General features: G+C 52.0%; 1 protein-coding gene across 1 annotated transcript; it reads left to right on the top strand.

Annotated features, from left to right (window-relative positions):
- The first annotated feature begins 276 nt into the window (after positions 1-276).
- Positions 277-12,108, top strand: F7 (coagulation factor VII). The gene is made up of 9 exons (XM_087813823.1): positions 277-358; positions 3,744-3,904; positions 5,307-5,331; positions 5,410-5,523; positions 5,720-5,782; positions 7,188-7,328; positions 8,275-8,394; positions 10,710-10,913; positions 11,513-12,108. The coding sequence occupies exons 1-9, from the start codon at positions 277-279 to the stop codon at positions 12,106-12,108; spliced, it is 1,506 nt and encodes a 501-aa protein (XP_087669949.1).
- Positions 12,109-16,806: the final 4,698 nt, after the last annotated feature.

The raw sequence follows: 16,806 nt of genomic DNA, 5'->3' as shown, positions 1-16,806 counted from the left end.
AAATTGCATTTGAGATGCTTATGCCAGATGCATACCCTTAACACCTGCACGTCAGAGAAGGAACCTCTGCTTGGAAGATGCGGCCGTGCTATCTATATCTGGATTCCTGGAACCGGCGTCCTGGGCTCAGGCCCTGTCCTGTCTCTAACTCCCCCTCCAGCAGGCCTTTGGCACTGAGTGTTTGGGAGGCTAGGTCTCCCTCCCCCACCCCTCTGAGCAATTTGAGAACTTTGCTCGCCTCCTCCACTAGAATGTCAACAGACAGGGAGTGACACCATGGACCTCACCACGACTTCCCAGCTGGGTAGGCTGGCCCTCCTCTGCTTTCTGCTGGGCTTGCAGGGGTCCCTGGCTGCAGGTATGTTGGGGTGCTGGGAGAGGGTGGGTGGAGGTTTCCCTACAAACCCTGTGAGAAGGACAGCCCGGCTGTTGGTAGCCAGCCTCCCAAACCTCGCCTTCATTCCTGTTTACAGGGACATTCTTGTTCAGGAGCATTTGCAGGCTCCAGTGTGATCTGCTTTCCTTCCAAAAAGCAAACAGCACCCAGGCACTAGCTGGGTGTTGGCAGAAAGGCTGCTATTGTTGGCACAGACTTTGGCAGAATTATTTTTAGAAGACTTTAGGGAACCTGTGGCGCTTTCCTGGTCACCAGTGGGGACCCACACGTGCAGTTGGACAAGAGTACATCATCTGGGGCTCAGGGGTGCCAGTGGGGGGGTGCGTCCCTCTTGCTCTGCTCTCCTGGGCTTTCAGTTGGCTAGTGCCAGGGAAGGCGTGAGGATTCTGGGCTACACTGCTCCACCACCATGGCTATGACCTCGGCCACCCTCCTCGCCCCTCGAGGATGCTAAGAGGCCTGCATGGGGGAACATGGGGACACACTTTATAAGCTGTCCTCATCGTGACTTTACAGTACTGAATGGCGGCCCTGGTGCAAACAAGCTGCTGACACTGTCCTCTAAAACCTGGATCACATTGCCCTTCAAATCCCACAGCGAAAAACTAGCCAGGGATCTAAGTGGTGGTGTCGCCTGCCCTGATGACAACAGGTGCCCAAAGGAGAGCATGTCTTGCTCCAGAGAAAGTCAGTGCTGCCAGTTGTTCTTTCTTAGGTGAGGAAAAGTGACAATTTGCGGGTGACTTTCACCATCTTCCTTGATCTAGTCTGCCTTTTCCAAATGCTCTGTAGTAACCATGTTACTTTATCAGAGTTGTCTCTGGGTTCCTGAGAGCTTTTTGGTGCACGTTTGCTCCCCTCATGGGGATGAGTCACCCCGGTGAGCAACTGGCTCTTTCGTGGTCTCTGGTCTCTAGTGTTGTCCATCCCTCCCCCTCCCCATGTGGCCTCCACAGTCACCTCCCCTCCCAGGAGCCTCCATTCTTTGATTTTTTCCTCAAGTTCTTCCAAACCAGATCCATTCCCCAGGCATGGATGGGTGCAACTCCCTGGTTTTAAAGATGGTCTCCCTCAGCCTAGGTGGCCAGGAGCTGGCATCTCTTCTTCTCCCCCCTGGCCCCACATTCTGTAACCTTGTCACCTGTCCTGGAGGCCCCCTGACTCGCTCGCTTGCCAGCAGTTTCCAGGTGGGGGGTGATGGCTGGAAGGATGCAGCAGGGACACCCTGCCCCACTTGGAAGCCCGGGCCTCTCCAAAGCCGGCCTCCTGTTCATCTCTCCCTGGGACTCCTTTCCACGCTTGGCTTCTGCCCTCAGCACTGGCTTCCTTCTGCTTTCCTCCGCTCACCCACGTCACCTGCTCCCTGCTGGGGTCACACACACACACACGGCAGGGCCATGCCAGGAGCTCTGAGAGCTTTCCTGCCTCATCTGCGCCCTTGCCTTCAACCCCCGCATAACTGTCACCAACCTCAACATCTCCACCTCCACAATCAAACCCCCTCCTGGGGTGCAGATCCCATGTCTGCCTGGGTATCCAAAAGAATCCTCAAATTTAAGGCATTCACACCGGTCGCATCACTCCCACCGTGTGGCTTTGGGTGAATTCTAAGCCTCACCCACATTTCTTTCTCATAAGCGAAATGGGGGACACCAGCTACCTGCAAGTAACGATGGGGGTCAGTGTGAGGCCAGGGGGAGGTGAAGCTGCTCTGCCCGCCTGGCAGCAGACAAGTGCTCGTGCCCCCGCCCCCCCAGGAGGCCGGAGCCCTTGCCTCAGGCAGCCTCCCGGGTGGAGAGGGGGGCAGACGTGGAAGGCGGGGGAGAGCAGGCTGCGGGGCTCAGCGCCTCGGGGAGCCTGGCTCGGGAGGCAGCGGGGCTCTTCCCCAGGACAGGGCTTGGCGGGCAAGGCAGGCGCGGGGGGCAGCGGTGGGGGGCTACCCGCGCTGGCTGTGAACGGGTTACTCAGTCTGCTGGGAAGTTGACACGGAGATCTGGGGTTCAGAGGCACTCCTCGGTAGAAATAAAGTAGGGGTTCCGGCATGTGGAGGTAGAGCTCAGCCAGGAAGTGGAGGGAGGAGGCTCGGAGGGTCTTTGGAGCAGAAAGACCGAAACCTGAAGGCTACAGGCTCAACGCCAGCAGCAAGGGGCTGGAGGAGGTGCACAGAGAGGCGGGAGGAGGGCCAGCAGGCCAGGCCCCGGTGGCCAGGGGACCGAGTGTCGAGAAGTAGACAGTGATCAGTAGGTCTCCTGCCACCAAGAAAGGTCCACGAGAAGCCTGCGGGAGTCACAGTGCCTTTTGCTTACGATGGGTTTACAAGTCAATGTAAGAACCTTGGTGGGACGTGAGGAATTTTCCTTCAAGTGTGTGATCTTGAAGGAGAGAGATTGGTGGCAAAGCAGAGAAAGGGTTTAGATGAGTTAGTTGAGAGGAGAGAACAGACCACAGTGGGAAGTGACCAGAGTTCCAGAAGAGCTGGGAAGAACAGGCCCAGTGTGCAGCCAACAGGGCTAGTGGGCTTTAAATGGAGACAAGGGGTGCCCAACCCCTCTCTACCTGCCACCCTCAGCCAGACCACCCTTGGCCCCTTCCATGTTGTCTCAGCAACCCCTGCCTCCCCACCTCACCCCCACCCAAGCCGAGCTGCTCCCTGCTGCCTGACCTCTCTCAAATGCACATCCCATAGGACCTTCCTCCCCCATAGGATCCTGCAGCTCACTCATTCAGCAACTCTTGATGAAATGCTCTGGGTGCCAGGGACACAGCAGATGGATATTTTGATTTTAGAAGTTACACGTGTCGACCTTACACATTTTGGAACAGAATAGCTGTCGATCCCCAAAGTTAATTTTTTTATGTCCATTCTCTCAATAAATTATATTTGCTCATATATACATTTTTATTTTCAAAAATTATACAGTAGATATTATTTTATTATCTTCTTTTTCACTTAATATCACATCTTCTTAAGCATTCCATTTCCTGGTGGCATGGGACAGCGTCATCTGTTTGTTTCAGATGATTATTAGCAATGGCTCTCCTTGTGGCTAGGTTGTTGCGCATGCCTCTGAGTGTTTCCTTAGGATAAATTCTTAAAAGTTAAGTGACCAGGTCAAAAGGCATGAGTGTGTTAAATTATAATTTAATGAACATATTGTCTTATCCTTGGACGTAAAATTTGTCACCAACCAGCCATAAGAAAGCACTCCTCTTTCAAATTCAGCCAGGCCTGTAGACAGGAATCCTTTGGCTCCTATTACTGAGTGGGACGAGACTGGTCTGGATGGTTTCTGGGCCATGATGGCATGGCAGGTTGTGAATGTTTCATGGAACTCCCATTTCTCAGTCTTCATCACTGAGGAGGAAGCCCAAAGCGTCTTGCACAGGCAAAGGCGTGCCAACTGGTTCCTGGAGGAGCTGAGGCCGGGCTCCCTGGAGAGAGAGTGCAAGGAGGAGCAGTGTTCCTTTGAGGAGGCCAAGGAGATCTTCAGGAACCCTGAGAGATTGGTGAGTTCATCCTCTAGGGGGCGCCCTCTGAGTCACCAAATACGTAGACCAGCGTACTGAGTCTTTAGGAAGGGACAGCAGGGCTCATTCCCATGTCTTGGAGACCAAGTCTCTTCACTTCTGTGGCTGTGAGTGCTACACGCACAGGTGAACAAACAGGTGGCTCCGGTATACACTGACCCTCTGTGTCTGGGTCATTTTTCTTCCTGAGAATGACTTCACTTTCCTCAGTCAGAGCTCCTACAATGCTCCATAACTCCCCTCTGTTTCCAGAGACATCCTCCTCTCTGCCACACCTGCATCCTAAATTTTGCATCAGAAAAAATAGTTGGAAAAGCACACCTGATGTGTCCCTTGCCTTCCCAGTCCCCTGGAGCCGCCCCTGCTTCACAGAGATACTGCTGACAGAGCAGATGTCTGAGACACTGGGGGAGCCTCTCACTGCCACACAGCAACTTCAGGGAAACTTGTGTGAGGACACACTCGGAACCACTGCCTCCTCTACCTGCCCTTGGGCAGTATGGATGGAGTGCTCTTCATTTCTGATTTCATTTTCTAAAAGAGCATATTTAAAATGTATCACATTCCTTTGAACACTTCAATAGGCATGTGGGTCAATTATGATAAGACCACACTTCACACTCATCAAGACACACACCTCACCTCGCACTCACAGGACACACACCTTACCTCATTCTCATCAAAACACATGCCTCACTTCACACTCGCAGGACACCTCACACTCAACAGGATGTAGGCTATTTGAGACAGAGAGAGGCTAGCATGACCCTTTCTGTGCAAGTTGAAAATGGTCATACTTTGGGCTATATACCAGTTAGATTTCCCAAAGCAGTTTCAGCAGTTTTTATCTTTTGTTTTCATAGCAAGCCTGTGAGTTTAAGTGCAGTTGGCCAAAAGATTCCTCAGGGTGTCAGTGCTATTGGTGGAGCCCTCGGCAAGTCCTAGGACACCCTCACACCCATTGCTCACCTCCTCGGGCGGCCCCTGCGCATGGATGGTCACCCACCGCCCAAAGAGGAACTGGAGGCTCACAGCGCCTATGTGTCTTGTCCCAGGCTGACAACTCAGAGGTGGCAGGGTTGGGGCTAGTTGGGGCTGAATCTTGGGTGTTTTGACTTGGGAGAAGGAAATTTGTGACCTCTGGTGGCCCTAAGGACCTGGGGTAAGGTAGAAGGGAATAGGAAAAACCTTTCTCGCCCAGATGAACCCTCTTCACCTCCAGAAGAGAGCCTGGCTTCCAGAGCCCACTGAGAAGGCCCCCAGGTCAGAAGCTCCCGGCCCACCCCTGTCCACCTCAGTTCATCAATTCATTTCATGGATGCCATAAATGTCTTCTTTGGGTGAACATATGTCTCATGTGGCTTCCTCTTTGTTCCCTCAGGCACAATTCTGGATGTCCTATAATGGTGAGTAGGTAAATCGCCCATTTATAGGCCACCTTCAAGCCCTTTTCCTCAGCATACTAACACTGACTCACTCCACAGAAGGGGACCAATGTGCCTCAAATCCATGCCAGAATGGAGGCTCCTGTGATGACCAATTGCAGTCCTACATCTGCTTCTGCCCTGAAGATTTTGAGGGCCGGAACTGTGAGAAAAGTGAGAAATCCCATACCTTGCAGACACAGTTCCCAGGGAGGCTAATGGGCATGGCCTGGTCAGGCATGGAGCTGGCCCTTAGTCCCAGGGGGAAGTTGGTCCAGGTGACTTTGAAGGCTTCAGTCAATCCAAGAACCTTGGCTCTGGAGTTCTAAGGTGCCAATTCTCTAATTTGACCACCCCCTGTTCCCTTCTGGGAAATATCAAACCCTTGGGCTCCAAGCACTGGGAAATTCTGATACATCTGGAAAGGGCACAGGTGAGAATCACTACATCACTGCCCAGCTTCCACATATTTTGCCAGCCAAGACAGTTGGGTAAACTTGACCTTCCTTACTTGCTATTACAAAGGTATGAGATATTTTTTTCACCTTCCATATATTAAAGTATTGCAAAGTTCAGGGGTCTCCCAGACCATTCTTAAGTTCAATAATCTGCTGGAAGGAACCACGGAACTCACTGAAAACTGATATGTTCACAGTTATAGATTATTATAGCAAAAAGATACAGACTAAAATCAGCAAAGGGACCAGGCATAAACTTCCAGTTGTCCTCTCCCAGGCAGTCATATGGACAGTCTTTCATTCTCCAAGGCTGATATGTGATGAGATCTGTGGAGTGTCACCAACCCAAGTAGCACACCTGAGCCTGGGTGCCCAGAGATTTTACTGGGGCTCAGTAACATAGACATGGCTGACCACCCACATGGCTGACCTCAGTCTCCAGCCCCTCCAGAGGCTGAGCTGATATCCTGTGACCCAAAGCCCGGCATGAATAACATTATTAGACCACCCAGTGTGAGCCAAGGGACCCAGGGAATTAATACTCTTTTCAGGCAGATTAAAAGTGCCCAGCTTAAGCAGGGTGCAGAGGTCACTTCCCAGGAGCTGAGAGCAAAGGCCAGGCTTCTCCTTGGGCAAGGTTTATCCTTTCCCACACAAATGTACATTCTGACGCTAAACGAGCTCTTCTGGGTCACCGCCAACTTCTACTCTAAGTGGCACAGAGGCCAGATAGAGTACAGGGAAGACCAAGGAAAGTGCCTTCCTGTCAGTTACATGGGGCTAGAAAGCCTCAAGGTCTTTGCCTGGCCTTTGATGTTCAGCAACCCTGGTGTGAATTCACTTACAAAACCAGCCTTCCCAGTGGGGATCCTGGATGTACACAGCAAGCCAGCCCTGTTTCCCACACCAAATGCTGCCCTTCAGAGTCAGGTCAACGTTCCTCCTCTCCGCCTGTTAGAACCAATGGTCACTGGGCCTCAGGGCCTGGCTGTAGAGCAGTCTCATCTCTCTGACCTTTTATTGGCAGGTCTCTGATTGAGTTGGGCTCTTCTACTGTCCCCAGGTGACATTTACTCTCCCCAAACCCGCCCCAGCTCCCCACCACCTGCTGGGAGGGGTGATAACGTGGAGACCACAGCACGCTGGCCCTCTCTCCCCACTGGTTAGGCGGCTCAGACATGGATGATATGCCAAACACCAGGTCCCACCCCTCTGGTTCAATCTGCAGAGTGGGGTAGTGCCAGGCTCAGTCCCTGCAGTTGGCAGCTGAGAGCCACCTTCCTGCAGAAAGCTGCCTCTGGCCCAAGGAGGGGTGGCCACCAGGGCCGGCTTTCCCTGCCCAGCAGAGGCCTGTCTCAGGCTGTCTCCTTCTGTACTCAGACAAGAACAGCGAGCTGATCTGTGAGAATGAGAACGGGGGCTGCGAGCAGTACTGCAGCAATCACGCAGAAGCCAAGCGCTCCTGCTGGTGTCATGAGGGGTACGCACTCCAGACCAACGAGGTGTCCTGTGCACCCACAGGTAAAAAGCCCTCAGGGTTCTGCTCCAAGGGCTGTGTGCTGTTTCACTTCCAGATGAGCAGTCACCAATTCCTGCCCTGCCACGAGTTCTCTTCTTAGCTAAGAAGTGGTGACATACCATTAACTGAGCATCTACTATGTACTGACCACTACATGCTCAGAGGAAGGGAGAAGACGGAGGGTGGAGGTGGCTCCCCTGACCAGAGGGCAGGCCAGGGTAACTGGGGCAGGATAGAGCCCTGGAAGCAGCTCCCTGGATGGGCCTCAGACCCCCTGCCCATCTTAGGTGGGCCCAGAGGAGCAGAACAAAGCTCTCCCCACCCCCCTGCCAGTTCCCTCTGCTGGAACTACACTGCCACATCCAAGTGTGACTACTGACTACAGCACAATTCTGGATTCCAATTCCTTTGTAAAGGCAAGCACTTTTAAGAAAATGGAAAATTTCTCCAAACCAACCTCAAACTAATGGGGCTGCAATTCCAAAGGCTGGGGCACCCCAAGACCTGTGTCTGTTAGGAAGAAAGTATACCCAGCATGGTCAAAGCATCCTGAAATTCAGTAACCACCTCTAAACACTTTCTTTTCTGGCCCAAGGACATTGTTGGAGTGGGATCAAAATAGCCACATAGTTGTCTGAGAAGCTGAGTGATCTTTAGACAGAATATCATTTACCTTTTAGGAAATTCAAGCCTCATGTCATCTTTCCCCAGAGAAATTAGCAGAACCCAGTATTAAGAAGTAAGGGCCTCTGTTCCAGCAAAACCAGTCCCTGCCCCTTCTGCTCATCCAGCAGCTCCCACAAGGGCCTCCAGCACTCACAGGCTTCCTGCAGTCACCAAGCAGGAGCCAGAGGCAGAGCCACTGCCTGCAGGGCTCAGAGCGCTCTTCTCATTAGCACGTTCATCCCTCACAAATGCCCACATCTTGCTGACTTTTGTTTTATACAGTTAAATATCCATGTGGAAAAATACCTGTTCTGGAAAAAAGAAATGGCCAACCCCAAGGCCGAATTGTGGGTGGCAACGTGTGTCCCAAAGGGGAGTGTCCCTGGCAGGTAAGCCTTCAGGGTCCCAGTGACCTCTCAAAGGGAAAGTGGGCAGGTCAGCCTCAGGGGTCATACACCATGTCACCCCTGCTCACAGCAGTGTTTCAGTGCATTTCCTCTTTATTCTGAAGCCCCGTTGTTGACAACAGCCTCCATTCATCTCAGGTGTCAATGCTCCCAGCAGCACCTCTGTCAGCTCATTTGTGCTCCTCAATGGCTTCATCACAGGCTGCTAGTCTCACTCCTCTTTTATAGATGAGGAAACTGAGGTCATACAACTAATAAATGGCCAAGGTAGATTTGAGCCCAACTCTCACCTTCCAAGCTCCACCTACCTTCTGGAAGCTGTGATTTTTTTTGTATGCCAGATATTGTTTTATCTTTCTATTTTTTAACTACCATCCCAAAGCCCCCTCCCCTTTGGCAAACTTATCAGCTTGTTTTCTATATCTATGGGTCTGTTTCTATTTTGTTTATTTGGGTTTTTTTGTTTTCTTAGATTCCACATATAAGTGAGATCATACAGTATGATTTTTGATCTGTAACAAAGTCCTTCAGCAGGCCCGGAAGCCGTCCCCCACATGTGGTCAGGTCTGTGGGCCATGACCGCTCCAGGGCATCTCTCTGCAAGTCTACCTATGAGCCTGGTCCCAGTTGGAAATGCAGAGTCTCAGGTTCCCAGGCCTAATGGGACAGCATAAGAGCCAGAGATGTATGCACACTCAAGTGTGAGAAAAGCGGCCACTCTGAGACCTACAAACTCAGGTCTGAGCCCGCATCAGTGGCTCCTCTTTAACCTTTCATTCTGAGACACCCCAAGTTAAACAGCCAAGAATTTGTAGAAGTAAAAGTAAATGAATGAGAACCTATAAAGGAAATTGGAGAATCGCCAGTCATTCTCAGCCTGACTTCAGGCTTAGGGAAACTCCAATCATTTCCTTGCCCAGCAGTCTGGCCCTCCAGATCAGCCTCAGAAGAAGTTGCACCCACCTGGCCTCCCCCTGCTCCATCTCACCTCCCACAGCAGTTGGAGCCGAGGTGGGGCCTTTGCAGCCCAGGGCCTGCTCCTCAACTTTGCAGAACCCTGGCTTTGGTGTTCAGAGGAATAATCTGAATTAGACACATCCAAATAGGACTGATGTGTCCACCAGAGTACCCATAATTGGGTGGCAAAGCCTCTCTGAGGCAGAGGCAGAGCTGGCTGGAGTGAGTTTCTGTGAATTAAAGTGGGGAGCACTCAAGTGGGCTTGCTGGGAGTGGCTGCAGCAGACACTGCTAGAGCATGCACTCCCTGTGCTTGGTCCCACCAAGACCTCACTTCTCAAATCATTTAACCCCCACAATCCCACCCAAGAGGTAGGTGCAACTCTCACCCCATATAGGTGAGGAAACTGAAGTCCAGTCAGAGTCAGTGCCTTGCCCATGTCAGAGCTGAGAGTTGGGCCCGGGAGGTCCAGATCTAGCTTGTTGCAACCACCCCAGAGGTCTCTTGTAGCTGCAGCTGCAGATTCACCGTCAGCCAGGGCAGGGTTAAATTTTCAGGGGTCTTCAACCTGAACGGACCATGGTCCTGAGCTCAAAGGTAGCTCTTTTCATCCATCCTGAGACCATTTTACTGTGTTTTTTTTCTCTGAGGGGCCAGTTTGGAGGAGACAGACACCACCCAGGTACCCTTTGTCCTGCTGTCCACAACATTAAGCTTTAGACGGACAGACCCCATTTCCAGTCTCTTCCCTCTCTGGTTGATCTGACTTCACCACAACACATGGTGACAGTTGAAAACCAGACTAGGACTGTTCACTGGTGGGTCCACCTCCCCCTCAGCCAGGCCTCCTCTGGCCTTGCAATTCCTTGCTGTCTGCAGGCCAGCCTGGCCAGAAACCTTGGCTCCTTTCCCACTCATCGTGAGAGAATCTCACAGGAAATATGTCTCCACCCAGGATTCACTCAAGGACCCACTCAGCACCCTCTGTGCTTTTAGGAAGAGAAAGAGGAAAGGAAACATTTATTGAGCATCTACTGTATGTCTAGAACTGTGCTCGGTGCTTCACTCTGCTACTTCATTTACCCCTCACATGCTCTAGGAGCACAATGCTTGTCCTGATCTTTGCCAGTCGGGAGTGTTGGGTCAAACTTGGAGGACAGCACTGGGGGGTGCACACAGGGATCCAGCACCAGCAGCTCCATTGCCAGGGCAGTGTCCATGAGCTCTCTCTTCCCTTAGCTAGTCAGGGAAACAACCTGCTGGAGAGCAGTTGGAACAGCTTTGCCCAGGAAGTATTCTGGGAGTTCCCCAGGATTTCAGAAACCCTCCTACAAATGCAGCCCATCCCCGAGGCTGCAGGGGAAAGCTGAGTCTCCAGGAAGGGAACCCCAAGGACAATAATGTGACTTTCCAACGACTTTTATTCCTTTGTCAGGCTATGCTGAAGGTGGACGGGGTGCTGCTGTGCGGGGGCACCCTGATTGGCTCCACCTGGGTGGTCTCCGCAGCCCACTGTTTTGACAAAATCAAACTGAAGAACCTGACGGTGGTACTGGGTAGGTTTTGTTTTTACCTCCTTCTGACGAGAGACCAGTTCTTGAGTGATAACAACTCGGGGCTAAGATTCGCAGCATCAATCTTCCAACTTGCACAACCAGATGAACTTCTCCAAACAGAGAAGCAGGCAGTGTCTGGACAAACCCCAATGTCCACAAGGAGCCACTGTGGCCACCCCCCCCCAGCCTCTTTTCCACCCCAAATAAAGATATGGGGGTGATGCTGTACCCACCTGTCCTGCTTGGGCCAAGAGTCCTGAGGGGGATGCAGCCATCCAGGGCTCCATGGGCCACCATGGGCTGGCCTCTGCTGGGTGGAATTATGGGAAGATGAGAACCCCCAGGGAGGGCAGTCTGGAGTGGGAGAACCAGGCAGTCCTCCCCACCTGCCCACAGTTGCCTGGCCCAGCACCCCAGGTTCCAGATTCATCCCCAAGTCTGGCTCTCCATAGAGCCCAGTGGTGGCCACCGAGACCAGCTTGGGGTTGGACACAGGGCCCCTCCTGCCCCAAAGGAAGTTCCAACCCTTTTGAGGTTTGGGAAGAGTCACTCCCTAAGACTGTGGGGAGTGGGTGTAAGCGGCGCTGGTCTTCCCCCAGGTGAGCACAACCTGAGTGAGGAGGATGGCGACGAGCAGGAACGGCAAGTCGTTCAGGTCACTGTCCCCAGCAAGTACATCAAAGGCAAGACGGACCATGACATCGCCCTGCTCCGCCTGAACAGACCCGTGGTCTTCACCGACTACATAGTGCCCCTCTGTGTACCCGAAAAGGCCTTCTCCGAGAGGACACTGGCCTTCATTCGCTTCTCCACCGTTAGTGGCTGGGGCCAGCTCCTAGACAAGGGCGCCACATCCCTGGAGCTCATGGCCATCGATGTGCCCAGAGTGATGACCCAGGACTGCCTGGAGAAGTCGAAAATGAAACAGGACTCCCCGAAGATCACAGAGAATATGTTCTGTGCTGGCTACCTAGATGGGAGCAAGGATGCCTGCCAGGGGGACAGCGGGGGCCCGCACGCCACCAAGTTTCAGGGCACATGGTATCTGACAGGCGTTGTCAGCTGGGGTCTGGGCTGTGCAGCTGAAGGCCACTTAGGGGTGTACACCAGGGTCTCCCGGTACACCGAGTGGCTCCACAGGCTCATGAGCTCCAAAACACCGTCAGAAGGCTTGCTACAAGCCCCATTCCCGTAGTCCCTCGGTGTCAGCTCCATGGACCCTGCTCTTGCTAAATCAAGCTGCTGTTGCTTGGGTTGTCCTGGCTTCAAATCCTGTAAATTCTTCTGTCCTTATTGGGGTGGGGAGAGGGAGAGGGAAGGAGAGAAACAGAGAGACTGAGAGATACAGAGAAGGAAAGAGAGAGAGAAGGAGGGATGGAGAGAGACGGAGAGATGCAGAGAAGATGGAGACAAGCCTAGAGAAAGACCTAGGGGAGGGGGGAGAATGAGAGGGGGTGAGAGAGACGGAGAGACAGACAGCAACTAAGGGGAGAGATTCTAAGGAGATGGGGAGAGAAAGAGACTCTGCATACTTTCTGAGGGCTGTCTTTTAACATTCTTTTTTTCTCTCTTATACAAGTATTTCATCTTTGTTTCAAATAAATTGGAAGCATCATCCGTTCACTTTGGTGGCTATCCTTCCAGATTTGTTCTGTATATGTATCTTTGGCCATAAAATAGGCTACATAAAAGGCTCTACCTTCCATTTGCCACCCATTCTCCCCGCGGGCAACAAGCCGCTGAATCTGCTCAGCGCGTGTTTTCCGGCAGCCTGCCTTCCTGGACTGGCCTTTTCATTTCATTGAGACCCTGGCGCGTATCATCAAGCTGTTGGTAACGCCACAGAAATGAACCTTTTTACCTGGAGGCTGGTTTTTAAAACCCGAGAGCTCTCTGGATAGATTTTGGAGGCTGTGGCTCCCAAAACCCTATAGAACTGGGCGTTCTTTTCCTGCAAAGACCCTCGTCAATGACAGTCCTCAAAGACAGTCCCTGGGGACACCCGCCTGAGAGCCACCAGGGACTCTCCACAAAATGCATGTTCCCACGTCCTGCCCAGGATGGTAGGACCTAGTGAGTTACATGCTTATTGAGTCCCTCGGGTGATTATGGGCACACTAATCCGAGGGCCACACAGGTCGCAGGTAGCCTGCCATCAAGAGTAAAACGGGAGGAAACAAGATGGCGGCGTAGGGAACCGCAGCACCCGCCGCCTCCCGCAACCACCTCAAAATTACAGCTAAAATACAGAACCACCGTCACTCAGAGCCTCCTGAAATCCAGCTGAACAGAAGCCCCACAACCAGGGAGCTGAAGGAGCATCGAGACGGTAGGAGGGGCGGAGACGCGGGCGGACGGGGCTGGATTGTGGAGACGCGGCCCCGGGCCCACACCCGGTGCGGCGGTTGAAACCCAGAGGGAATCTTGATGGTGGAGGTTTCCCGGAGGAGTGAGGGGCCCCAGCCCCACAGCAGGCCCCCAGCCCAGGGCTCCAGGGCCGGGAGGAGACATCCCACAGCTCCGGGCTGTGAAACCAGCGGGGACTGTGGCTGAGGGTCGCGGAGGCTGCGGGAGCCCCAGCAGCTCCTCTTACAGGGCCCGGCACGGACTCACTCGGACGCGCCCCCTCTGAGCCCAGCGCCGGGCAGCAGCCTGAAAGGACCTGGGACACTCGGGGAGGAACTAACCTGCCTGAAGTCAGGGCGAGAGGCGGAGGGGCAGCTTCCTCCCAGGCAGACGGGCTGGCGGAGGCCATGGCTCCTGTGGTGAGTCCTCCCTGCACACAGCCGGCAGGCAGGCGCCACGTTTGAACCGCCAGCACCTGACTCTCACCTTTGGCCCCGCCCCGTGATTCCCGGAGGCCCCGCCCCTCCCCACCTGCAGCTCATCCAGGCCATTTCCAGGGGCTTTTCTGTGCAAGTGGCCTCTCGAGCCTCATGCTTAGGACTGTCCTAAAATCTCTCAAACAAGCAGCAGCGGGCCCCATACAGCTTGATAAGTGGCCCCAGGCCTGGCACTAGCGGCAGCCTGCACTGGCTCATAGCTTGGCCTCTCCTGGGCAAACCCAAGCCCAGCACAAGTAGCAGCCAACTACGGTTTGCTGTGTAGCTCATGCTGGGTGGCCCTGGGCAAGGGACTGGCACAGGCTGACTTTGCACCTCCCGGGAGGCCCCAGAGACAGTGCACCTGATGCTCAGACTCGACCACGCTGGATTACAACCCTACCACATCCATGAGTGACACACTCAAGGGGCGCACTTGGTGAACACCAAAGTCCCACTGAAGTAAATCCTGCTCCATAGGGGTGTCTCCAGCACAGCAGCTCTCTGGCTGTCGTTGCAGCTGGTCCTCACAGCTGATTGGCCTGGGGGTCAATTCCTCCCAGGGACCCCAACAGCAACCAAGGCTCAACTACAACAGGACAGTGCACACAGACCACACAGGGGAGCACCTAGAAGGCCCAGCTCAGCTGACTGGGGAGGCTGAGCCACTGGACCCTACAGGACACCTACTACACAAAGTCACTCTACAAATTCCAGGAGACATAGCAGCTCTACCTAATATATAGAAACAAGCACCTGGAAGCAGCCAAAATGTGGAGGCAAAGAAACATGTCACAAAGAAAAGAACAGAAGAAATCTCTAGAAGAGGAACAAAATGAAATAGATCCAAGCAACAGATATAGATACAGAGTTCAGAATTTTGTTTATAAGGATGCTCAACCATATTAGTAAGAGTTATACGAAAATAACTGAGAAAATTGATGACATAATAAAGTACCAATTTGAAATGAAGGCTACACGAACTGAAATGAAGAATAATTTACAGGGAATCAACAGTAGAGTAGAGGACGCTGAGAATCAAATCAGCAATTTGGAACATGAGGAAACAAAAAACACCCAACCAGAGGAGCAAAAAGAAAAAAGAATACAGAAATATGAAGATAGTATAAGGAGCCTCTGGGACAACTTCAAGAGGCTCAACATTCATATTATTGGAGTGCCAGAAGGAGAAGAAACAGACCAAGAAATTGAAAACCTATTTGAAAAAATAATTACAGAAAACTTCCCCTCTCTGGGGAAAGAAATAGACTTACAAGTCCAGGAAGCACAGAGGGTCCCAAACAAGAGGAACCCAAAGAGGCCCACAGCAAGACACATCATCATTAAAATGCCAAAGGTTAAAGGCAAAGAGAGAATCTTAAAAGCAACAAGAGAAAAGCAGTTTGTTACCTACAAGGAAGCACCCATATGACTGATTTCTCAACAGAAACCTTGCAGGCCAGAAGGGAGTGGCAAGAAATACTCAAAGTGATGAAAAACATGAAACTAAAACTAAGATTGCTCTACCTTCTATCATTTAGAATTGAAGGTCAGATAAAGAGCTTCTCAGACAAGAAAAAGCTAAAAGAGTTCATCACCACCAGACCAGCACTACAGGAAATGTTGAAGGGTCTTCTTTAAGAAGAAGCTAATGAACAAAAGAATCCAACGAACTAAATAGGTCCAGAGACATTGATGCATGCAACAGATGATCATATTTCAGAGGGAAGAGGGAAGGGGTGGAGGGTGGGAAGAGATTAACCAAAGAAGTTATATGCATATAAGCATAACCCACGGACCCAGTCAATAATGGGATGAAGGCCTGGGGAGGGGATGGGAATGAGGTGGAAGGGGTCAATTGGGGGGGGGAGGAACGGGACACCTGTAATACTTTCAACAATAAAGATAAATTGAAAATAAAAATAAAAAAGAGTAAAACAAGCATCGAAGTTTGAATGGGCCCCACTGGAACTTGGCAAAGGCGGGTGGAGTAAACCCAAAGGGCGCTCCCCTCCCTCAAGACCCAGCTGGAGGACAGCAACTGGCCTGTCCCATGCCTGGAACACCACAAGTACTTAACACATGTGAGTTAGGGTGTCAGGACTTGCTCTGCTGGACAGGCAGGTCATATTTAGTCTTCAGGAGACCAGGGTCTGAAAGCTATAGCTAAGACTGAGTCCAAGCCACCTGTTTTTGTGAATAAAGTTTTCTTGGGACACACCCATTCCTTTACGAATCATCCATGGCTGCTTAAAACCACAGCATTGAGTAGTTGGGACAGAGACCATCTGACCCAAGAGACCATCTGACCCATAGACCTAATGTATGATCTGGGCCTTTACAGAAAAGGTTTGGTCCTCTGGTAAGGCTATATCTTATAGGGATCTCACCAAGTGGTCAGACATGCACTTTCAGAGACCTGACATAGGGCCAGACCTCCTGGAGTCAGTCTGGCTCCACCTGTAACTCTTGGCCAAGCCACTTACCCTCTCTGTGCCTTGTTCCCTAATCTCTAAAATGGAAGCAGACCTCAATGCTTGTCATGAGCATGAAACCAGTGCACATGGAGTGAGGCATCTGGGAGAATTCAATTATGTCATCATGGATGGTAAAGCTGATTTGCAAACATCCAGATGTCCTCCAGCTCAACTTTTAGGCAACAGACACTTAGGGAAAATTCTGCAACCAAAATGCAAGAGATCTCCAGAGGCTCTCAGCCCAGTGAGTCTCTTATTTCTTCCTGGAAATGAAAGCTCTCTGGACACCCCCCACTCCTGGGAAGAAAAGGAGGGGATGGGGTTGATGTGGCCAGGCCAGGAGTCCCCCAGACCCACATGAGGTTAAACAGGGTCCTGGCAGGTAACTGGCTCTGTTTCAGTTTCCCCAGTCATCCATGGATCACACAAGCCTCCCTCTCACAGAGCTACTCTAAGCATGGGTGCCACGTGACATCGGGACAATCCCTGAAGGCTAACACTTGACATAGAGATATGCTAACCATTATGGATCATCTCCATCTTTCTGTGAGTGGCACTTAGATCATTTCCAGCCCACCAGGTTCTAGGGACAGG

This window comes from Miniopterus natalensis, chromosome 2 (genome assembly GCF_054644295.1).
Source record: "Miniopterus natalensis isolate mMinNat1 chromosome 2, mMinNat1.hap1, whole genome shotgun sequence".
In the NCBI taxonomy this organism is placed as follows: domain Eukaryota; kingdom Metazoa; phylum Chordata; class Mammalia; order Chiroptera; family Miniopteridae; genus Miniopterus; species Miniopterus natalensis.
Note: the sequence above shows the minus strand (reverse complement) of the source record. Positions and strands in the feature narration are given on the sequence as shown.